Source organism: Peromyscus maniculatus, chromosome 8, assembly GCF_049852395.1.
Source record: "Peromyscus maniculatus bairdii isolate BWxNUB_F1_BW_parent chromosome 8, HU_Pman_BW_mat_3.1, whole genome shotgun sequence".
In the NCBI taxonomy this organism is placed as follows: Eukaryota; Metazoa; Chordata; class Mammalia; order Rodentia; family Cricetidae; genus Peromyscus; species Peromyscus maniculatus.
This window is the reverse complement of record NC_134859.1, coordinates 109,633,124-109,657,681: the sequence shown is the minus strand read 5'-3', so window position 1 is coordinate 109,657,681 and position 24,558 is coordinate 109,633,124. Positions and strand designations below refer to the sequence as shown.

The 24,558-nt window shown below is 44.0% G+C and overlaps 2 protein-coding genes across 2 annotated transcripts in view; one reads left to right on the top strand and one right to left on the bottom strand.

The window, feature by feature from the left end:
* Positions 1–24,558, bottom strand: part of Tbcd (tubulin folding cofactor D) — a 167,564-nt gene that overhangs the window by 83,441 nt on the left and 59,565 nt on the right. The gene's annotated exons all lie outside the window — the stretch shown is intronic.
* On the top strand, positions 13,975–22,881 carry Znf750 (zinc finger protein 750). Its single transcript, XM_006987623.3, has 3 exons — positions 13,975–14,089; positions 19,640–21,251; positions 21,366–22,881. Exons 2-3 carry the CDS (start codon positions 19,825–19,827, stop codon positions 22,069–22,071), a joined length of 2,133 nt encoding a protein of 710 aa, XP_006987685.1. The 5' UTR covers positions 13,975–14,089; positions 19,640–19,824; the 3' UTR covers positions 22,072–22,881.

The window sequence follows — 24,558 nt, the reverse complement described above, 5'->3', positions numbered from 1 at the left end:
CTTCCAAGACATCCTTCCCCTTGGACTCCATTGTATTTGTCTTCACAGAATGTACATACAACTCCACAGACTTCATTGTACCTGCCAATGACAAAGCATGCACACAGCCCCACAGACCTCGTTCTATTTGTCCAAACTAGGTGTACACACATCCCCATAGATTCCATCCTACCTACGCATACACATGTTACCATGGACGCCATTCCATCTGCCAATAATAGGGCATGCACACAGTACCACAGGCTCCATATCACATGTCCACAGCAGGGCATTCCCACTACACCTCATCTTCTCTGTGTTCTCCATGACTAGACATACCAACAGCCCCATGAATCCCAACAGACACACCAACAGCCCTATGAAGCCCATCCTATATTATCCAAACAAAATCAGGTTGGAATATTCAACCAAGGTCAGTATAGTCTCCCAGGGAAGCAGAACACAGACTCCTCAACTTAGGGCAAAGGGATATGATTATCACAACTGCCCAAACACACAAGTACCACAACAAACAAGGTCACTAGGGTGTGGCTGGATCCCCTGACAGGAGTTTAGTGGTGCCCAGCAAAGGCACATGAAAAGACCACCAGGCTGACAAAAAAGACTCAATACCTTCTCCATCATTAGTCAGCCAGTATATCTGCTGGCTCTCAAAGACACTCAAGGGCTGACTTCCAGTCAGGCCAAGCCTGCCCATGTTTGTACTCCATGCTACACTAGTCTTCAAGTGATCCTAGTGGTTCTTTGCCAATTAAACACTCCCTGAGTCCCTGAGAGACCATTTTCAACAAGACCTAGTACTGATGCCCTTTATCTGTGCCATTGCTTCCTTTTGTTATCATCCTAGCAGCTGTCACTGAGGCAAGGGCCTGTCAGTTCCTGCCCACTGCCACCACCACAAGCCACCACAGAGGAAGGACATGGCATGGCATAACCATGAGGCAGGAGGTGCCTCCAGGACCAAGGGTGTACTCCTCTGCTGATGCTGTGCTACTGGCACAAAACACCCACAGCTAATGACAGAGTGGCGAGTACAACAGCTTGAAAGAAGCAAAAACAGCGTCCAGGAGGATTAAAGGCTAAACCAGGAAGTCAGACCAGTTCTACCTGACTTACAGCCAGGGTCCCCAGCCCCAAGGCCCAGGCCACCAATGGCCCAAGACAATGACCCTGGCTCTAGCCTCTGGGAACATCACAGTTATTTCAGAGACAGAAGGACTGCAATGTGCCCTAACCCCGAGGCAATGTTGCAAGAGACATACAAGATCCCAGAAGGAGCAAATGGCCCAAGGTCATAGAGGGCACATCTAACATGGTAGCAAGTCCTTAGTTGTGGTTAATGGCAAGCCTGGCACCCATCTTTAACTAAGTGATTGGAGAGGTTTTGGTGTCACCATTCCACGTGTCTACAACTTTCCTGGTCATGATCATGGACAGAGGGACAGCAGTTCCTGCTAGGTATAGCCCCACTAAGTAGGTCTCAGACTTTCCACCATCACACTGCCTAGCAGTCAGCCTTGGCTACCAATTCCAAATGCTCAATTGGTATCTGTAATTATGAATTCTAACCCCCATCACTTGTGTTCACTACAGGAACTGAACTCTATAAAAAAAAATGTTACCTATCACGTGCAGAAATAGCTCACAGGCAGGACATACATTCTTCATGGCACTCACTTTCTCCAAAAAACCAAGTCACTACAGGAGAACCATTATGGTTTAGTAGTGTCCACCAAATGAAAAGGCTCATGTTCTGAAGGCTAGGTTCCCACCTGTTGGAGCCTTCACTGAGAGGTGACTAGATCATGAGAGTGCTGACTTAATGTTTTAATATATTGATGAATGTTTAATTTGATAACATTATTGGGAGGAGGAACTTTAGGAAGTAGAATCTTTTGGAGAAATAGGTCAGTGAGGGGGTATATATTTGGGGGCCAAATGCTTCCCTCTCTTTCTCCCTTCCCCCCTCCCTTTTGGCCACCATGTGGCAAGCCATAACTTCCTCCTCCATATACTTGCACCACCATGATATTCTGTCTCACCTTGAGCCAAAGGAATGGGTCTAGCCAACCTTCGACTGAAACTCTGAAACTTAAGCCACAAGAAATCTTTTGTTTTAAGTCAGGTACTTTGTCACAGCAGCAAAAGGCTAAGTAACACAGAAAATACAGCCCTGAAGACACTATCACTTTATCGGGCCACATGTTAATACACTATACATGGACTCAGAATCAAGGACAAAGCCCAGACTTCCATGTAGAAGCTAAGAGTTCCACTCATATCTACTAGGTAGATCTATCTCAAGTACCTTTCCTCATCCCCAAAAGCCCAATGTGTCTGGGTAAAGCAAGCATTGGGTCTCAGGAGCTACAATGATATGTTCACAGTATGCCCTTCACACAACAACAGGGATCATCAAACATAAAAATGAGAACAGAGAACAAAACACATGGAACTCCCACAAAGGCACATGAAAGATAACTCTCAGCTTTCTCTGCTCTGGAAGACACACTCAAGGTCCAGGACTATGTGAAGCAGTTCCAATGTCCTGCTGCACAGCTAACCTGAAGTGCTAGAACCTGGATTCTTCAGCCAGAAAAATCAGCTGTACAACTCCCCAGTAAAATCAGCTGGCCACACATCACCACCACCACCAGGAGGCTGGCTAGAAAACCAAAGAAGACAAGATTGGACTGTGTGAAAAGTAAGCTCAGCAAGTGAAAGAGTTTGATTAGGGAGCAAGATTTCTCACTAAAATGTTTTTCACCAATGGGCCAGCAAGATGGCTCAGTAGGTAAAGGTGTTTGTCCCCAAACCTAACAATCTGAGTTCTATCCCAAGGAACTACACGATAGAAGAAAAGGAAACATTCCAAAAGTTGTCCCCTGACCTCCATTATGTGAGCTATGACATGCATGGGAGATATACAAAAGAAAAATAAATATAATTTAATTTTTTTCATCAAATGGCATAAACACCATCAAAGTGTCTAAAATAATAGAAAGATGTGGGCAGGCAGGGCGGCAATGTTGCACGCCTTTAATCCCAGCCCTGGGGGGTAGAGCCAGGCAGATCTCTGTGAGTTCCAGGCCAGCCTGGTCTATAGAGCGAGATCCAGGACAGGCACCAAAACTACACACACAGAGAAACCCTGTCTTGAAAAAACAAGAAAGAAGAGAAGAGAAGAGAAGAGAAGAGAAGAGAGGAGAGGAGGGGAGGGGAGGGGAGGGGAGGGGAGGGGAGGGGAGGGGAGGGGAGGGGAGGGGAGGGGAGGGGAGGGGAGGGGAGGGGAGGGGAGGGGAGGGGAGGGGAGGGGAGGGGGAGGGGAGGGGAGGGGAGGGGAGGGGAGGGGAGGGGGAGGGGGAAGGGAAGGGAGGGAGGGAAGAAGATGTGAGCAGAAAGGTACCTTGAGTGTATTGCAGAGCAAAACAGGACAATATCACCCATGTTCACAAGTATGACAGCTCAGGTCTGACCCTGAGCTGAATTCCACTTTCAAAAATAAACAAGACAAACTACGTAACACAAGTATAGAGGTTTTATAAAGTACATGGCTCCTACAGACACATGAATATTAAAAACTGAGACACAGACCACCTTGACATGTTGACACTTTACTGAACAATACATTATGTCACACAGAATACCAACTCCAATTAAATAATTACCAAATAAAAGCAAAAGAATCAAAGATACTTTTAAAGGTTTTTGGTTTGTTGTTTTGTTTTGTTTTTGTTTTTTGAGATGGGTCTCACTATGTAGTCCTGGCTGACTTTGAGCTCACAGAAACCTATTTACCTGTACCTCTCAAATGCTGAGATTAAAGAAGTGAACCACCATGTCCAGTTAAAAGCCCATTCTTAATGCGTGTGTGCGCATATTTTGACACATTCATATACACACTGTGTACAAAAAAAAACACTGAAGAGAATGGTAAATATATATTGATGTAACACAGATACTATCAAGGGAATAAGACCATCAGGATGGTCTCCTGTAAATCATGTAACTATAAGGGTTTAATATCCATACTATACTAACTCCCCAGGCATGGCAATAAACAACTGTAACTCTAGCACTAGACAGACTGAGGCAGGTGAATGACAAGTTCAAGGTCATCCAAGAAACACACTTCTCTCTGAAAAAATAAATAAAAGTCTCTCAACACCACCCACACCTCACATACAAATCAGGTATGGGCTGTTGGGTTTTTTGTTTGTTTGTTTGTTTGTTTTTTGAGGTTTGTCTCCTTGGAGACATTATCTTACTAGGTAGTCCAGGGTAGCCTCAAATGTGTGCTCCACTTGCCTCGTTCTCCTGAGTGGTGAGATGATATGTATGTACCACCATACCCAGCCTAAAAAAGATATATCTCTTGAAGAGACATTTGTCTAAACAGATACATAGTCAACAAGTACATGACAAGATGCTCAAGATCATTAGTCACTGAGGCAAATGCAAGTCAAAATTACATCAGCATATCCTGCATACCCACAACACTGGGTATAAAGGCTGGTTTGTTTTCTCAAAAGGAAATCAACTGTGGTATGCCACTACTAAAGGTATACGATAATACTGTGCTGTGGAAAAACAACTTGGAGAGCAGAGGACTGAGTGCCATGAGATCTGGTGTGTACCCAGAAGACAGAGAAACTATAACTCAACCAATACTGCTGTAGAAAGGTCCACAGCAAAACTACTTATGACAGCCACAAGGAGGAAACAACCCAAGCATCACTGTATTCAATCTTTAAAAAAAAATGAAGTTCTGAAACATGGGTGAATTTTGAATTCATTGTATTCAGTGAAAGAAGCCAGATGCAAAAGTTCTAACTTACTAACTCAAAGAGACAGAAAACAAACTGGTAGTTGTTAATGTTGGGGAAGAATATGGGTGACTGTGACAGGGCTCTGGTGTTTTCTGTGGTGATAAAAATGTCTGGAATGAGATAGAAGTAACTGAATTATTCACTTTAAAGTAGTCAAAGGGTTTGGAAGATGGCCCAATCAGTAAAGTAAAGCCTTGCAAGAATGATGACCTGAGTTCAATCCCCAGAACCTCATGTTTTTATTTAAAAAAATTTAAAAAAAAAAAAAAAAAAAAGGAGGAGGAAGTGGCCAGGCATGGTGATATGTGTTGTAATCCCAGTGCTGGGGAGACAACAACAGACAGATCCCTGAGGGATTGTTTGGCAGCCAGCCTAGCCTAGTAAGGAGCTCCAGATCAATTAGAAGACCTGTCTCAAAAGCAAGATGGAAGGTTAAAGAACTGGTTCAGTGATTAAGAGCACCCATGACTCTTGAACAAGACTCAAGTTCAGTTCCTAGCACCCACATCAGGTGGCTCACAGCATCCTGTAACTCCAGTTCCAGGGGATCCAACACCCTCTTCTGGCCTCCACAGGCATTCGTATACATATACACAATTTAAAAAACAAAATCTTTAAGAAAAAGGTGGAAAGTGGCCAGATGGCGGTGGCACACGCCTTTAATCCCAGCACTCAGGAGGCAGAACCAGGCAGATCTCTGTGCGTTTGGGGCCAGCCTGGTCTACAGAGTGAGATCTAGGACAGGCATCCAAAGCTACACAGAGAAACCCTGTCTCAAAAAAATAAAAAAAATAAAATAAAAAGGAAGAAAGAAAAAGGTGAAAAGTGCCAGAGAAATGGCACCCAAGACTGTCTTCTGGCCGCCCCACACTTCTGTGTACACATGTCCTCGTGCACACACATATGCATTCACACATACACACAAATCCAAGAGCAACTTTATTAAATAAAAGATTAAATTTAAAATGAACTACAAATAAGATAGGATCAAAAATAACCAATTTAAAATGCTTAAACATCCATAATATACATATATATAAATCTAAAGTTCATTATGCATAATATACAATTACCTAAATTAAAAACACAAAGTCTGACTTTGTGTTTTTACACACAAAGGAAAAGATCTGGCCTTAAGACAACCTGATGAGGATGATGAAAGCTAAAATATATATACATATATGTATACATATGTATACATATATGTATATATGTATACACACACACACACACACACACACACACACACACACACACACCAAGTCAAAAGAAAAGCAGACAACATGAGAGAAGGTCCTGGAAGACACAATAAGGTGAAAAGGGATCTAGCTGTGTCCCATAAAGAGAAAATAGAAATAAGAGAATTCCAAAGAATTACAGGGGAAATTTTCCCAAACTACTGAAAAATTTAAGTCAGATACACAAAACATAACTACATAAAAGAAGATACATAAGAAATCCTTATCTACACATATCCAGAGTGATGTCGACAGCCTGACTTAACTAGTCACAGAAGCAACAATACAAACTTTCCAAACCAAAAGAGTGTCAATTCCAAACCAATAATTTTCTAAGCAAAAATCTGTGCCTTAGTCATTAATGTTGCCACTTTATGATCTGAGGACATTGTCTACTGCTGGGACTTCTTGGCCCTTCTTAAGGATCATTTGATGCCTAATGAGTATACAATATATTTTTTTAATTTTTTACATGAACCCAAGCCTGTTCAAATGTTACATTCATGCACAGTATTAGACAGTATAGCATGTATGTCTGATATCTTGTTTCCTATTGGCTTCCTACTTGGCTTTATTATTATCAATAATATAGAGAAGTCTCAGGGAACTAGAGCTACCAACTTATCTCTGCAGCCCTACTTACTTTTACTTTTCATCATTTAGACATCTATAGTAACACATCAGGGTCCCCACCAGTACCACACACATGTAATGCACAGCTCAGAACTAGCAAGGCCAGGGCTGAATGGCTATATGCATATGACCAGCTAGTGGAAGCAGAGGCACTGAAGAAGAAGGAAGTACCCTGCCTCACAGCCACTCCCTCCACTGCTGCTTTCCTCACACTGTGTACAACTCTCTCCTGGAACCTCCAGGGAAGACCTAGAATAGTTAACAAGATAGAAAACCCAGGGCACCAGCCTAGGATGCTTTGTTTTCTATGAATGGACCACACTGAAGACTTGAGAATGAAGGTTGGACTCGGGACCCACTGCTCCCTTTTCCCTGCTAGAACATAGCCATGGGGCTTAAAACTTCAATAAGTAGAACAATGCCTACATGTTCAATGAAAGGTGATTCTTACTTAATTCTTGCTTTCAGAACCACACAAACTTGAAGGCAGGTGATGGAGGCACACTTCTTTAATATCAGAACTTGGGAGTCAGAGGCAAGCAGATCTCTGAGTTTGAGGCCAGCCTGCTCTACAGAGAGAGTTCCAGGACAGTCAGGGCTACATAGAGAAACCCTGCTTTGAAAAAAACCAAAAACAATAACAAAAAAAAAACAAAAACAAAAAACAAAGAGGACACTCTAAAAAGAAAAGGGGGAAAGCCAAACACAGTAGTATACAACTGAATTCCTAGCACTGGGATAGATGAGACAGGAAGATTATGAGTTCCAAGCCAGTATGGACTATACTGCAAGACCTTGTCCTTTTTTTTTGTTTTTTGTTTTTTTTGTTTTGTTTTGTTTTTTTCTTTAAATGTGTACGGGTGTTTTGCCTGCAAGTATGTCTGTGCACCACCTGCACACCTGGTGCCCTCAGAGGCCAGAAGACTCTTATCTTTTAAAATATGAAAAGTGGGACTAGAAAGATGGCTCAGCAGTTAAGAGCACTGGCTTCTTTATCAGAGGACTCAGGTTTAATTCCCAGCATCCACATGATGGCTCTCAATCATCTGTAATTCTGGTCCCAGGGGATCTGATGCCCTCTTTTGGACTCTGTAGGCACCAGGCATGCATGTAGTACACAGACATACATGCAGACAAAACATTCATACACATTAAATAAATAACAGACATACATGCAGATAAAATATCCATATACATTAAGTTAAAAAATTAAAATGAAAAATTAATGTCTATAATTCCAGCACTCAGGAAGCAGTGGGAAGATTGCTCTGAGGCCAGTGATAGCTATATAGCAAGATTCTGTCTCAAAACAGCAGCAACAATAAAAGTTGAGAAAAGAAGCAATGAAATTTATCATAACAGAGAAAAGGAAAGCAGATCAAAATGAACGTTTTGAAAAAAGTAAGAAGCTGAAAGACACTCCCTGCAACAGATGGAAAGTGACAGGCTCAGGACACAGCCGATGAGAAAGAATAACCTTGAAGATCAAGCGTGGTGAAGAATGTGATTCAGCAGACAGCAGACACACCAGTGTGGAGAAGTGTGGGAAGAAGGACTGAGCTTTTCGCTCATCTCTGTCTGCTTACTGATATTACTATCACATTTCTTATTATGTGTAGCATGAGGAGAAAAAAGGAAATCTTAATGTCAATTTTTAAATTTTACCTGTCCCTGTTCAGTTTAACTAACTTCTCTCTATAGCTGTGAGCACAGCAAAAGTTTCCAGAAAAAACTTCCTGAGCTATACCTGGAAAACTAACAAGTTCCAAGCATGGCCAGAAAACAAGGCCCCAGAGCTGCACTGCTGTGCTGGGAGAGCAGGCAGGTGAGGAAAACTGTGGGAATCCTCGAGACTTGGCCCAAGTTCACAAGCCCAAACTGAGTTTCCCAATCAAAGACAAAGCAAGCCGCTGCTCACGGTTTCGGGTTTCCCTTTAGACACAGAGCATTGGAGCCAACCAACACCAGGAGAAGAACCAGGGACTGTTTACACAAACACAAACAAAAAGCCTTTCACCCTCAATCATTCACCCTGAAGGCTCTTGAAGAGCCACAAGGAACCTGGTTCCACACAGCTCAGAGGCAAAAGAGCCGAGAACATGTGCCCTACACAAGCTGCCCACAGGCCACATTCTGGTACAGCCAGGCCTCCCACCACAGGGCACCTCTCAATGAGACACCACTCACCCTCATGAGCCTTTGCAGGAAAAGTGTAAGAGGTGCTTTTTGTCCTACCTACTCTCCAAAACAAATTATCTCCAAGTCTACAAAAGCTCAGAGTGGCATCACCTTAATAAAGAAATCAAAACTTAAGTGATGGTATCACCATCTGAGCCTTCAGGTTTCCTGAAGCTCTACATTTACCCCTCTCAGGAAAGTAAATGACCAACAATAAAACTTTCTAGCACACTTTAACCCTATCTCACTAGAACTGCCCAACTAACTCTGTATTGCCAAACAGGTGAATGAAATCCACTGATAGTCTTAGTTTTGTTTAAAATAAGAAACTAAGTATACTACCTACCATGTATGTTCAACCCAAGGGGTACATATGGCCAGGGAGAGTGATAAATGGAGCCTCAGCCCTACACAAAATTGTAAAACTACTTAAAACATTGAGGGTTTTTTGTTGTTTTGTTTTGGTAATTCAATTGCAAGTTCTTGAACATAAACTCTGTAAACAAGAATGTAATGTTCCAATGTCAAAAAGTTAGACACATCTGAGTCCTAAAGACTGCCAGGAAGCACTAAGGGCTCCATTAACATGTCCACCTCTTGCCTTGTGGCAGATGAGAACCCCTAAGGCTGTGAGATGGGGCACAGGCCTCTTTGGTCAGTAATCAGTGATCATAGCCCACATCTGGCCCACCATCCTGGAGAGGTTCTAGGAATAAAAGCAAGGAGGGAGGGAGGTGGCTCCTCCCCATCTTGGCCAGATGCCCTGCTGGGCCTGCAGAAGCTCTGAACAGTTCTGTCTACTGAACAGCAGGACTTGCCCCCTGGGCTACCGCTCCAGATCTGGCCAGTGACTCTGAGCAAAACAAGAGCAGTGCCTAGGGCCAAACCCAAGTCTGGAAAAGTGTCCAGACCACTGGGCACAGAGCATTTCACAGTCCAGCCTGGGAAGGAGAAGAAGAGATACCGGGAAGGGGCCATCTATCACCTCAGGACTAGCTCAAGATCAGGACTCTTAGGGAATTGGCAAATAACTTGTTTCCATGGATAGTCTGGCATTACTACAACCCTAACTGAAAAGGAATTCCAATCAAGAAACCCTAAGAGACACCCTCTTCAATGGGAAAGAATCCATCAAGACAAGGTCAAAGACAGACTTACTAAGACCTGGGACAGGCCCTGGGCCTTCTGTTACTGCTCTTAAAAGCTCAGGAGTACAAGACTGCCACAAACCCCAGAACGCTGTACACTCCACTGGAGTCTGGAACTGGGCAGGATGGAGCTACTGTTGTCCTGCCACTCAAGGACCCTGCACTCCTATCCCAAACATGTCACCAGTATAGAGCTCAATTTCAGAGGAGATGAGTAGAGCGCCTCAGAGTGAGCTGTCTGCTACCTAGAACTGCCCCTGGGGCACTGCAGGGCACTGAAAAACCGAAACCAGACTTGTAATATCACTACAGCAATTTCCATTTCCTTTTTACTTTCCAGATGTTCCTCACAAAGGAGGAACACACACACACACACACCAAAAAAAAAAAAAAAAAAAAAAAATTACAGGAAAAATCTTGTGATTTCCTGTAAGGAGGGCAGAAATATAAGTGATTCCCCTTCTTCCTTCTTCAAAGATGTTTTCTGAGAGAGGTTGCTGTATGAGGTGACTCACCAGACTTGGCAAAGTCTGTGCTGACCCTCTTACATATTGCACAGCCCTGAGTTGCATCAAAGTAGACTCAGTAGGCCAAGCACGGGTAAAAAGATGTTTAAGGGACAGGAAGGAAACTGAGAGCCAAGCCAAGCTGTGGAGGAGCACCTATGTTACCTCTGACCACACTGCTTGCCTTCCATACCCTGCAGTGAAGAAGGAAAGTGTCCCTCAGATGGCTCTGGTCAGCTGACCAAATTCATAGCACTACCTGTACCCAACAGCACCTGTCTGCACTCGGCTGGGATGCTGCTGTCCAGAGATGGCAATTGCCCCAGACACCCACTCTATACCCCAGCTTACCTCCCATGCCACGTGATGAAATTGTTACCTACCAGACTAGGTTCCTGGGTCAAGTTACTTAACCCCTTTTGTGCTCATTTAACTCTTGTAAAGCAGGTGCACAGCAGTTCCTGTGACTACAAGTAATGATGCAAGTGGCACTCAGCACAGGGGCCCACAGGAAGATGATCAGTAAACACCAACTGCCACTCCCAGTCCTCTCCCCTAAGATTTTACCTACTTCTCAGAAACTTCAACAGGACAGCTAGGCCATGTAAAAGACTGAGACCAAACATAAGGTTTGAACCTCACTAAAGACAACTCTTTTTATGTCTGCAGATGTTTTGCCTGCATCTAGGACTATGCACCATATTCGTACTTGGTACCCCCGCCCCCAGAGGCCAGAAGAGGGCACCAGATCCCCTGGGACAGATGGGGGAGCCACCTTGTAGGTGCTAGGAATAGACCCTAGGTCCACTGATAGAGCTTTTAATTGCTAAGCTATCTCTCCAGACCCTCCTTAGCTTTCTAGGGCATAAGCCATGAGGTCAAAGAGGATAGGGAACATAGCAACAGGAAGAAGCATTGGGAGGCTACAGGCACATTTGGTAAGGGATCAAAGAGGAAGCCCAGCCATTCCCTACACAACAGAGTCCATAAAAAGCCCAAGGTCTCGGCCACCAACAACTCTGGGATTTCTTTCAACCAACTAGCACTCAAGAAATCCTGCCCTGCAGGAGACAGAGTTGAATCCCTGCATAAAGTCCTGAAGCTCTCCCATCCTGTCAGAAACTATCAGTGAAATATTCAGGGAAGTTAGGACAAGGTATCTAAGCAAGGTCACTCACAACTCTCAGAAGCCAGAGATCCTGATTGTGGAATAGGCTTCATGGCAATGACAGAAGATACAGTTAAGGAAATTGAGACTATAAGGTGAACGAAGAGGCGACTATACATGCGCTCATAAAGCCAGAGCTTGCCCTTAATCAAAATCCAGAGCATCTGGATGTCATCAGTCCACAGCTGCCAAACCATGTAGGAAAATGGTGGCAAGGCTGGGCCTCAAAACAGTCAATGCCCATTAAATGCCACACTTGCTGCATGAGGACTCTCCACTGAAGGAAACACTATAAAATAACATTAAATCAATGTCTGTTCAAGTGTTTAGGGGTTGAGTATAGCATTGTCCACACTGACTATGAAATACAAAAAACAAGATACACGGGTAGTTAGAGAAAAGAGGGGAGGAAATGTAGAAGCCATACAGCATCAAAGACAGCACTGACCTAAGTGAGAAGGTGGCATGGATTCAAGGAATATAGTCCCCACACAGGAAGGAGGTAGAGCCCCCAGGAGGATGTGGGAGGTGACACAGAGGCAGAAGAATTAAGCCTCTTTTGCCACTAAGGAAGTCAACTGAAAACACCTGAAATAGGGATTGCAAATAAGAATCGAGGAGTAAATACCAAATACTCTGCAATAGGTGAGTGGAGTGGAGGGAAAACATCAGCAGTTTCCTACTAACCTTCCCTTGAGCCCAGCTTGCCCCAACTGCCCCACAAAAGAAGTGCAACAGAAATGGCAGTAGGGTGACTCTTAGCTCTCTTGGAGTCCTGAGATGTCCAAAAGGCCATCATCTTCTGTGGAGTCCTCTAGCTAGGGGACTTCATCACACCGGGGAGCCTCAGTAAATACCACGGAGTAGAATCACTGCCCCAGGAGCTCTGTCCAGACTCCTTCCATGACCACAAACAAACTGGTGAATGTCTCAAGCCAGAGTGTAAGGTAATTTGCTACCCAGCAAGAGATGTGAGGAATCCCAGGGAACTGCTGTTCTTAGGATAAGAGTGTACATCTCTTTTTGATTCTTCATATAAATAAGACAAAAGTGACTGAAGAAAATTTTAAAGAATTAAAAATAGGGACTGGTTGAGAGCACTGGCTGTTCTTCCAGAGGATCCAGGTTCAATTCCTGGCACCTACAAGGTGGCTCACAACTGTGTGTAGCTCCAGTACTGAGGGCTCTGATATCCTCTGTGGGCACCAGGCAAGCATATGGTACACATAGATACATACAGACAAAACACTCATATACATAAATAAATCTAAAAACAACAACAAAAAAGAATTAAAGATAAAGGTGAAGCCAAGTTAAATCTTAAGTCTTAAACAGGTCGGGGGAGAGCACCAGTGCTCCAACCCCAGGGAGCCTGTCCTTTGTGTTTTGGTGCCTGGCTCTTGCCAGCAGCTTCAGGTATGACCAAGAGCCTGGCAACCACCACATTGTCCTTTCCCTGTACCCAAAATGATAACACATTCTGTCCTTCACTGCAGCCCACACAAGTCTCAGAGCAAATAAGTAAATGGGGTGGGGGGATACAATGGCTCCAAAATCAAAAATCTGATTTATTCCTTAAAGAGGGGGTGTGAGGGTGTACACTGCTGACACCTGAATGACAGACAACACATGTCAGCTCCATAACCAGTGCAGGCCCTGGGCATGTTCCGGCAGGTTCCTGTGACAAGGCAGCAAGGTTAGCATCCTCTTTGTCACCCTGGTTCTCGGGGTGACCTCAACAAAAATCCTTGGGAAGAAGGGTAAAAATCACAAAGGTGGTCAGAGGCTTCTCTAGCCCTCACAGGAAAAAAAGAAAAAAGAAAAGAAAAAAAAAACACTATTAGTATTGTCTTTGGTGACATGTCTTTTAAGATAAACTTGTGTTTCTCTGCTGCTATGTGCATATGCTGGAGTACAGAAGGGAATTTCTACACCTGAATCTTTAACATACATCAAACGCTTATAAGAGAAGTACATCAGCACTATACTCTGCATTCTGGGATCCTGACTCTTCTGCAACAGGGCAGCCCTGACAGGACACCACACACACACACACACACACACACACACACACACACACACACACACACACACACACACACACAGTGAACCTAGAGTCCTACGGGGCACCTGGAGTGGCACAGGACCCTGCTCAGTGAGGCTGTGTAGAGCTCAGTGGGTGCAAACACATGAATTGTAGCTGCAGGCGGAGGAATATCAGGTGCATCTCTACGCCCTGAGGGCTCAACTCCTACACTTAAATCCCTCCCACTGGAACAGCCGGCTCCAGTTTCACCGAGCCAGCGAGCCAGCGTGAGAACAGATCCTGCTCCTCAGCCCTCAGCACCTTGCACAGAAGGACTCCTCATCCCAGCACTACCCACCTCTGGTAAGTGTTTACGATTTCTTCAAGTTTTCTTTCAAAACTACTCTACAATGTGTCTTTCCGTATCTGTGTAGGTAAATTGCTTGCTGTTGTCTGCTCTTTCCTGTTTTATTCCCTAAGGATTACTCAGAACCTAGCAGGTGCACTTTGGGGATGCAGACCACAACTACAAAATGGGGCTGATACTTTATTCTAAGATATGAGCAAGCTTATTTAGAAATCAAGCCCTTTTTTCTGCTATAAAATTTATTTTAAAAATAAACTAAAACATGGATTTATACTAGCACTTAACTGTTCCCTACTTCTCAAAGAAATTACAAGTTTCAACATAAAAGAGGCAAAAATCATGTGTATGTATAGAAACATAACTATACAGCTGCTGTTTTTCATCTTCAGTTTAATACCAAAAACTTTTCAAGTTTAAAATAAGTGCTGCTTTGACAAAACCTTTCAAAAACAAGAAGCCAGCAAAGTTTAAGTTTCTGTTTGGTTGTTAAGGTTACACACACGGGGAGGAGGGTATTTTTCCTATATGAAATTTCCCATAATCTGCATGAAAATTATTACTGATCAAGTAATCAGCTAAATCCAACCAAATCAGATTTCATTTAAGCAGAACCACCTACTAGTGTTTTCTGAGCATTAGCAAAGGCTCTCTGGTATTTTAGACTGGTATGTTAAGGAAACATGGGGCAAGGTGATCTCTGGTGCAATGCTGGCCTGGGAGCTGTGTGTGTACTATGTGCCAACACAACAGAACCCATCTGTTTTCTGGATCTTTTCTTCCATACTCTAGAAAATTGCTTTCCTCTAAAGTTATGGCCGTCCTAAGTTCACCTTCATCTTAAAGAACAGAAAGTTTGGGAGGGAGTGGCGGCCAGTCACTGCAAAAGCTCAGCTGAAGTAAAACTCACAAATCTCGTTCTTGCGACACCCCAGTGGGTAGACGACAGTGGCGTGCCCTTGAGTGGTGCAATAATGCCACATCACAGTGCTGTAATTATAGCATGCCCTTCACGACGTTCCACCTGCGAGGCTCTGTGCCAGACAGCTGGACACCACCAGGAGGAATATTACAGCACTGTCTTGATTTGCAGGTCAATTCACAGGACAAACATAGCTACCCAGCCTGTCACATCGCTGTCCTATAAAGCAAAGCTGTAATTACCTTCATTGTGTCCTACCAGAGTTCTTTTAAATTACTCTTTCTCTTGTCTGTTTTCTAAGTGCAAACCCCTTAGAAACTCTCAAAACCAGCCAGCCACTCACTGTTGCCTTGATACCAGCAGCTACATTACATGTCCACACTTAGGGATCAGCTAAAGTGCTTTAAAGACAAACAGAACTCTGTGGCCAACCGAAACCACACAGTACTCCCTGTGTGGGCAGGTATCCCGGATGGCACACTGTGGGCAGAAGGAAGGTGCTCTCAGCCCAGGGCCCTTTCGAAAGGCAAAGTCAAGCAGCTGAATATAAGAGCTATTCAAGTCTCAACTCACACAGCTAAAATATGTCAGCAGAAAAATTAGGACAGGTCCTATAGATCTTAAGCTGGACACTGTACTATTGCAGATAGTCTCTAGTGCATCCCAAGATGATTCAGAGAAGAAAATCTCAAGTCAAGGTGGTCTGGGGAGGCATGTTTGAGAACAGGGATTTCCCCAAGAAGACAGAGAATACCTGGAAGCACTCTACCAGCAGCCCGACCCAGGTTGGGTATCTGTGGGGGACACCCTCATGAACCTCCTGACCATCACATGGGAAGTGAAAGGGAGGAGGGTAAGATGCCAGGTAAAACTCCTCTGGGGTTGTGTCAGCATCAAACAGGCTAACACTACAGTTCTCAGACAGGCATAGCTCCACATATAGCCTTCCAGAGTAGTAACAGGCACACCCCAAAAAAAGAGATAGTCATATACCCTTCTTATTGCCTTTAGGAAGAGCTTCACCTTTGAATACAAATCCAAACTTACTGTAAACAGTCAAAGTTCCAGGCTTTACTGTTTAGGCAACAACATGCACTTTTGAGAATATTTAACACTAACAGCTGCCAGACAAAGTCCAGCAGGTATAAACTGACCACTCAGGACTTATTTATTATAAGCCTCCATGCCCACAGACATATGTGCCTGGCTGCAGTCAAGGCTGTGGGTTAGTTTCTTCATACTCATAAACCTCACTTGGGTAGGACAGAGAACTCACAGGCTGACATCATCATTCGAAAGCTTACAAAAGCATCAATTTTATCCCACTTACTTCTCTAACACAGTAGTTTTATAGATGAGTTACACCCGCCTTACACCTGCCTCCAAGCAGTGAGTGCTCTGCTCTAATTAGCAATTGTGAAATCCTGAGGGGTCAGTTTATCCAAAGGTACTGAAACTACTACAGCTAAGCCTCCATTTTTATACTCATTCCCTTCCAGTTTTAATACCTCAGTAAATAGTCTCACTCTAGAACCCTTGCACAAGAGCCACTGGGGATTATCCCACCCAGCCTGCTCACTGTCCTGAGGATGAGTAGGCCAAAAAATAAAAAGGCAAAAAGTTCAAATCAAAACTTCAAATAGCATTTTACTTTTTAATAATAGAATATATTACATTTTAATATTTAATATATAACGTATATAACTTTTGGGGGGTTGATAACTTTATACATATATAATAGCAATTATTTTCTAAGTTACTTTTTAGGACAACATATGGTGATTTGTAAGCCATTTGTCTCCTATATATAAGACAAAAGAAAACGTTACCATGACAGTGGGCTTATTTAACCACTGTGGGTATTAAATATTTAACCAAGTGGTGTGCTTATTTCTTCTACCCCAAACCATCAGTAGCATTCACTCAAGTTGCTTCTGAAGGCCCATCATTATTTCCTTACATCTAAAAGGGCCTTTCTAGCTTGTCCAGTACACATAGTGCAGTATCCATGTCCATACTCAGCAACCGGGAAGTAGCTCACACTCGATAAATGTTTGCAACTGTCATCATTTTGATCATGATGCTCCCAGTTAGTGATGAAATCATCTCTCTCAGATCTGTGCCATGACATATCCTATACAGCCATGGGAACCTGTCTTGCAGAGGTTCTCACGCCTTCAGAATCAAGAGTGTAATGAGCATGCCAGCACAGGCCCCACTGACTTATCGAGCTGCCCTCATCAGCTAGTCAGACAAGGCTTCTCAGGTTCCCTGACAGAGGCAGGGAAAATGCACTCCAGGTACAAGCTGGGCCCACAGAGAATTTCTTTACATTTTCCTTTTAATGGGGAGAAGAGAAAGTCACAAGGCTATCACTGTTCATATGATCAGCTTTGACAGGGTGCAAAGCTTCTGCAGCAAAAGTGCATTCCAGGCAGGGTCCCCTCTGACAGCTTGGTCTCCCACATCCCCCAAAAAAGCCTAGGACCCTAGCTTCCTCTCAGTCATGGGGCACCTGACATTCTTATCTAAAAATCTGCGCTTCACTCTCACCGCTATTGCTGACTCTCACAGTGGACTATTTTCAGTGTCAGCTGAACCACTGTTCTCCCAAACAACTACTTAACGAAACAGCCCTAAACTACGGTAATAGGGCAGCTGGTGAAGAGCACATTAGCTCTTTGAAAGCTTGTTCCTGTTGTTTTGAGAGAAAAAAAATCTTGCTAAGCAGCACAGAAAGGTCTTGAACTTGAGACCCTATGCCTTAACCTCTCCTACAAGATAGAACTGCAGGTGTACACCACAGTGTGGGCATAGTTCTTTGTGTTTAACATATAAGTATGTATGTATAATTTATTTTATATAATAAATATTATAATATATTTTGTATAAAATAAATATATAGTAAAATATATTATATATATTTACACACAAAAAAAAAATAGAAGAAAAAAGAAATAAAACCAGATAATATCCTCAGAGTATAAAGTATACAAGTAGAAATAAAGAACCCACTCATAGCTGGGCAGTGGTAGAGCACGCCTTTAATCCCAGCACTCGGGAGGCAGAGCCAGGTGGATCTCTGTGAGTTCGAGGCCAGCCTGGGCTACCAAATGAGTTCCAGGAAAGGCGCAAAACTACACAGAGAAACCCTGTCTCAAAAAAAAAAAAAAAAAAAAAAAAGAACCCGCTCATGTAGCTGGCCACTCCACCCCACTGCCCACTATACACATGTATGCTGAGGACAGAGAGACAGACTTAGAGTGAGGACTTAGGCAGACGTTAGTGGCTGGTTCTGTTTCTGAGGATCTGGCTTACAGACAAGTATCTGGCTAGGTCTACAGGTTACAGCTTTACACCTTTCTCACTAACTTAATTTTAAAGCTAAGAACAATTTTCTTAAATAATTTCCACTGAGTGTTATTTTTAAGTGTTTAAAATGCTTAGTAGGAGATCTCTCCCTTTTCACATACCCTATACAAATCAAGGTGCCTGGCCTGAATACTTCTATACCAAAGTTTCATCTAGAGTCACCCCAGATGTCCAGGCAGGCAGCTTCGCTAAGTGCTCAGCTTTGGGTTAGGAAGCACTATAAGATCTGGATACAAGAGACACCTGAGGCAAAATGGCTTCCTCCCTCTACCTGGATACCACACTGCTCTGTGCTCTTGAGAAGGTATATATCCAAGGAAGGGAAGGGCAAATCTATAAGTTTATTCTCAAACACTGATGAATGGCAGGACATAAAGTCACTCAGGGACTTGCAAATTATCCTAACAGTACTGCAAACTGAGACAACAGAAATAAAGCATCCACATTTTTTGAGCCAACATAAATGCTACTTACTAGGGCTAAGGATGTAGTACAGTGGGTACAATTGCCCAGCATATATGAAGCTATGGGCCCAAACATCACCACCTCCCCTAAAAAAAGTTGGCTTTTCATTTGTGACTTTAGAAGCAGCAGAATGAAGTGCTATGTTCTTAAATATTCCTCATTTTAAAATATTCACACATTGCCGGGCGTTGGTGGCGCACGCCTTTAATCCCAGCACTCGGGAGGCAGAGCCAGGCGGATCTCTGTGAGTTCGAGGCCAGCCTGGGCTACCAAGTGAGCTCCAGGAAAGGCGCAAAGCTACACAGAGAAACCCTGTCTCGAAAAACCAAAAAAAAAAAAAAAAAAAAAAAAAATATTCACACATAAGATATAGCAGCAGAATAGGTAAACAAGGCCAAGCTGCCTTATAGCACTTAACTGAACATTGCCATAGCATAGTGACTAAATGCCTGCTCCCACAGAGGATTCAGAAGGGAGGCTATGGTACAGAAGCCTATCAGAAACCCCATAGAAATGGACCAAGGAAAAGTCCAGATTGCACAATAAAGGTCCCCAAAACTCAAAGAATCACCTTTAGCACCGTGCTCTCTTGGTGCCCAGGCAGTTCTTACAGGTCAGGCCTGAGACAGTATCACAGGAAGCTGGCTGCCAGCAGAGTAGATTAGTAGGGACACAACACAGGTGTCACTAGCTCTCTAAAGGCAGGAGGCCTCTCATTTGTCTTTAGTGTGACAGTGCAGGCAACAGCCCACTAACTGCTCCTGATACCAGTCTCTGTCTGCCTTCACAGCTTTAGGTGCCAGATGGAAGGAATTTTCCTTGTTAGGCCCTCTGCACGTGGAGCTGGCTGCAAATAAAGTACTCAGAGCAGGAAAGAAGACCAGTACTCCCTCCTTCAAAGCCACCACATCCTGGTCAAAGAGGAGTCAGCAGTGACCACACACTGAGCAGACCAGACTCCAAATACAAAGGACAATGAGTCTCCTAAAGGAACGGAAACCAAAAAAGCCACACTATATTCCACGGCCCCCAGGAAAACCCTTCAAGTACAAATGCTTCCAGTGTCCTTTTACATGCAATGAGAAGTCACATCTTTTCAATCACATGAAGTATGGTCTCTGTAAAAACTCTATTACTTTAGTGTCAGAGCAAGATCGTGTTCCCAAGTGCCCCAAATCTAGTTCGCTGGACCCTAAGCAGACCCACCAGCCAGAGCCCACCTCAAAGCCAGCCACTTCCAAATCTCTCCCAAATGGACTCTCCAGCTTTGATCCAAAGTCTCAACAGGGATCTGCAAAGGAAGATGCCAAAGAGAACCTAGAAATGCAGGCCCGGGGGACTCACAAGGGTCCCCAGAAACCAGCCCTACAGAAAGAAATGACACCAGAAGCCATTCTTAGTACCCAGCCTTGCCTAGACAGTGGGGTTAGGTCTTCAGCCTTTGTTCCAGTTGGGGAGCACAGACTTAGGGGGCCAGAAGACACAGAGATTCCTGAAATGCTGGCATTAACCAACTCCACCACCAAAGCCACCTCTTTCCATGGCAAGTCTGCATTCCATACTCCTAGTTACCCCTGGAAAGCTGGTTCCCCATTTCTGCCACCTGAGTTTCCACATAAAATCCCATCTACAAAGGGGTTTGGTGCCATCTCTCCCTATATGCACCCTGCAATCCCAGAGTACCCCCATCCCTTCTACACAGAACATGGGCTGACTGCCATCTATCCCCCCTACCTCCTGACTGGAAACACGCCTGAGTGTGACACCACTTTGCTGTCTGTCTATGGGTCCCAAGACCAAAGACACTTCCTGTCCCATCCTGGACCAATCTCTAAACACTTGAACACAACTCCATCAACATATGACCACTACAGATTTTTCCAGCAATATCACTCAAATCTGCCAATTCCTTATGGATTTTACAGACCAGATTCGGCATTTCCCTCCTACAGTCTCAGGCTCCCACCTGTTACTGGCATCACACGAGATCAAAGCTCTCGCCTACTGGAAGAAGCAGCCCTGGTTTACCCAGCCTCAAGTCCCTCCGAGTTAAATCTTTCAAACTCCCACAGAAAACACACAGAGTTTGAGAAGGAAAGTCCAGTTCCCGAGGCAAAAGATCCTTCTAAAGATGGGCAAAGGGATGCAGACGAGGCGAAAATGAGCCCCCGAGCAGGGAGCGCTGCCACAGGCTCCCCAGGGAGGCCAAGCCCCACCAATTTCACCCAAACAAGCCAAACATTTGAAGGCCTGTGTGACCTCTCAAACAAAGCAGCCTCCTCAGGAGCCCTGGAGCGACTCCAGCAGCCTGAGCAGAGCCCCACTGCCTTCAAAGCTGTCCAGAGGGGCTCAGAAAGTCCTCATTCTCAGCCTCCTGCAAACAGAACAGGGTCTCCAAAAAGGTAAGAAAATTTTTTTCAAAATTTTCAATGTAATTCTGTTCAACACCAAGTTCACACTTGCTCAAAATGCTTTTACATGATAATTTTCCTAAGATTTCTCTTGATTTCTTCTAGCCTCCAGGCCATGAACAATGACCCTCCAGCCCAGATAGGGACCAGTACCTCTCTCATCACAGAGGTTCCACCCTCCAGCCCAGAGGACCACTCCAGGATAGGCCCCCTCAATCTCTCCAAAAAGTTGGAGACAAGCCCTGCCGCCACTTATGGACCCAAGTATGTAGACAATGCCCAGGCAGACACCCTGGGCTTCTCAGGGCTGCAAGACCTGCCACTTAATCTCTCCGTAAAGGATCCCTGTAATGCCTGGGCTCCTAGGCCTGTCTTCCCTGGCCCACCACAAGGTGCAGAATCTGCAGCTGCTCTAAAGACTGAGACAAAAGGTTCTGAAGATAAGACAAGCCATGTGGAGACACAGCAAGACAAGGCCCACAGCAGGACGACCCCAGAGGTACACACAGTAGACAGCAGTGATGAACAGAAGCAAACAGCAGCTGTAGCTCTCTGTCAGCTGGCAGCCTACAGCCCAGGGAATGTCCGAGTGGGTGATGAGGAGAGCACAGTCCAGGAATCCACCTGTCAAGATGTGCCCACCCTCAGTTCTGCAGAGAACCAGGGGGCTCAGTGTGACCTCAAACCCAAAGGACAAAAGAGGACAAGTCAAAGGGATGCAGGAAAATCCCAGCAAGGAACTAAAAAGCAAAAGCTGAATGACGCCGTACCAAGAGTGCTCACTCTACGCAAAAGAACCCGGGTGTCCTGAGGCCTCACACGCTCCACTGCTGTGGCTAAAAAGACGCCTTTCACGCTATGTTCTAAGCAGCAGCTTCACTTTTCTGCTTTTTGGAGGAGGTACAGTCTTGCCATGTTGTTCAAGCTGGCATGAAACTTGTGATCTTACTGCCTCAGCCTAAGTGCTGGGACAACCAGTGCACCCACAGTTTACTTTCACTTTTTATCAAGTCAATTTTTATAAATACAGTTTCTCTTTTCTTCTCAAAGACAAAAGGCTGTAATCTTGTTCAGTTTTTTGTAAACATTAAGAATAAATATTAAAAGGTGTTTCTACTTCTGGTTGTAAAAAACATCTCAGTGGCTTATGCTCTCTAAGACTGATGAATTAAACTAGGCTTTCCTGTCTGTGACACACCAGGAAAATAGACAGAATTGAAAACTGGCTCGGCATGTGAGTCAGTGTGAGCGGTAGGAAAAATGACCTTTTATATATACTATTTTTCAGGACTAGTAAACTTTTACTGTTTTCCTATTAAATATAGTTATGTGTTTTGATGCCAGAAACATCTCCAGTTTGAGCATCAAGTGTTATATGTAAAAAATGTTGTGATTAGTTTTTACTGAACTGCCCACAAGCATTGAGAGGCTGATTTTACAAATAATTTATTTCCATCAGGGAAATGCATTGCTGGTAAAAGTATGATCAATTTATTCTATTTGTTTATGATGTAACAGCAAACTTTCTCACTCAGCCTCACATTCAACTCCCTAAAATGATGTACATGTTGTTAATTTTCCAATAAACTCATGTGTGAACTTTGAGAACACATAAAGCAAAGACCAACATCAGGTCTGTGGTATTCTTGAGTGTTTTGCCATAATATTCAGCAAGAAAGAGTTACAATGAAACTAAGGAAGTACTTCTGAGGTTGGTGAATAAATCAGTAGCCACAGAGTCAAGGCAGGTACAAATCTTTACCCCTGGGTCTTTTCAAAGACCTTCTAGGAGTCCTGAATCTCAGAGTACCTAGAGGGAAAGTCTCAGGAGCCCTGGCCCCTAAATGTTACGTAGGAAGGTTTCCACCTTTCCTGGTCCCCAAAAGCCCTTCTACTCTGGACAGAGACAACCTTATCCTACATACTAGAACCAACCTACAGGCACTGAGCACAGGAATTCATGGTTCCTCATTGAGAAATCCTTTTGCTCATCCAGCAACTTCCAGCTCCTAGCCAGAGATGTCTAGCAAAAGCTGACCAGGTGATGTTAGGAATAGAGAAACACTTTGCAACTGGTTAAAGTCACATAAAATTTCAAATACCAACATATAAGCAGGATGCAGAGTTTTTCACAACCATTATGAGATACATGAGGTCAGTGCTGCAAGCCATCTCTAAAGGTACAGCAGGTTTCCCACTCATGGAAGCAGGAAAGCTTTCTGCTACCACCTGGTGAGGCAGCAGGAGCCCTTCCCATCCAAGGATCTAGATGAGGCCTTTGGGTCTATCAAACCACCACATACCACTAACCCAAATGTACTCTCTTATGATATAAAACCAACAAATACAATCATCTTATTTTCCAGTCTGGTTCTTTTTTTATGTTTGGCAAAGAACAAAACATGACCCCTCCTGCTCCCCATCAAGTAAAGGCCTGCAGGAAAGAAGAATGATCCATCAAGCACTGTTAGCTCCATGCTCATGACCCAAAGCCTGGCACTAACAGACAAAGTCCTCCTGGCAGGTTTAACCCATATAACTCGGCCCTCCATTCAGGCCCAGAACTCTGAAGTACTATGATAGCTTACCCACTGTCTATATCACCTTAAATGGCAAATAAGAACCTGGCCAGCTGCCACCTATGCCTGGGTGAAGCAAGAGAAGCTACTCTACCAGACATGAGGTACTCAGCCTGCAGAAAACTGGTCTATACATGGTACCACCAGCCTCAGCTGAGAGACCCACAATGGAAAAACACCACCCTCCAGGAACAGTTTGCTCCAAAGGTCACCTTCAACAGCATACCCATGGCAACTAGAATAGATACTCTATCTGCCTATAAAACAAAAGGAATCCCTACAGCTACATAATAAAGCACTAGGATCTTGTTTCCCAATTACTACTTCTCTACTTTCACATATGACTGACTTAAGAGTAAAGCTCCTCCCTTTACAGACAAAAAACAAAACAAAATGCTTTCAAAAAGTTAAACAGAACCACAGGATCTAGCAATACTACTTCCAGATACATCATATACACCTTAAAGCAAGTCTCAGAGACATGCTCATCTCCTGTCCCCAGCAGCCAGGAGATGGGATATGATGGTGAGAGCAAGCATAGTGGAGCATTACTCAGCCTTACAAAGAAGGACATTCTTACACATGCTACAGTATGATGAGTCTTGAGATCATTATACTCTAGGAAATGGGCCAGCCACAAAGGGAGGTGCTTTACTCTTAAGTCAATCATATGTGAAAGTAGAGAAGTAGTAATTGGGAAACAAGTAAGATCCTAGTGC

Bases quoted from the DNA above. Each gene is read 5' to 3' on its own strand.
- Znf750 (XM_006987623.3), top strand. From the start codon at position 19,825: ATGAGTCTCCTAAAGGAACGGAAACCAAAAAAGCCACACTATATTCCA. The intron at 21,252-21,365 runs GTAAGAAAATTT...GATTTCTTCTAG, and splicing joins AGAACAGGGTCTCCAAAAAG to CCTCCAGGCCATGAACAATG.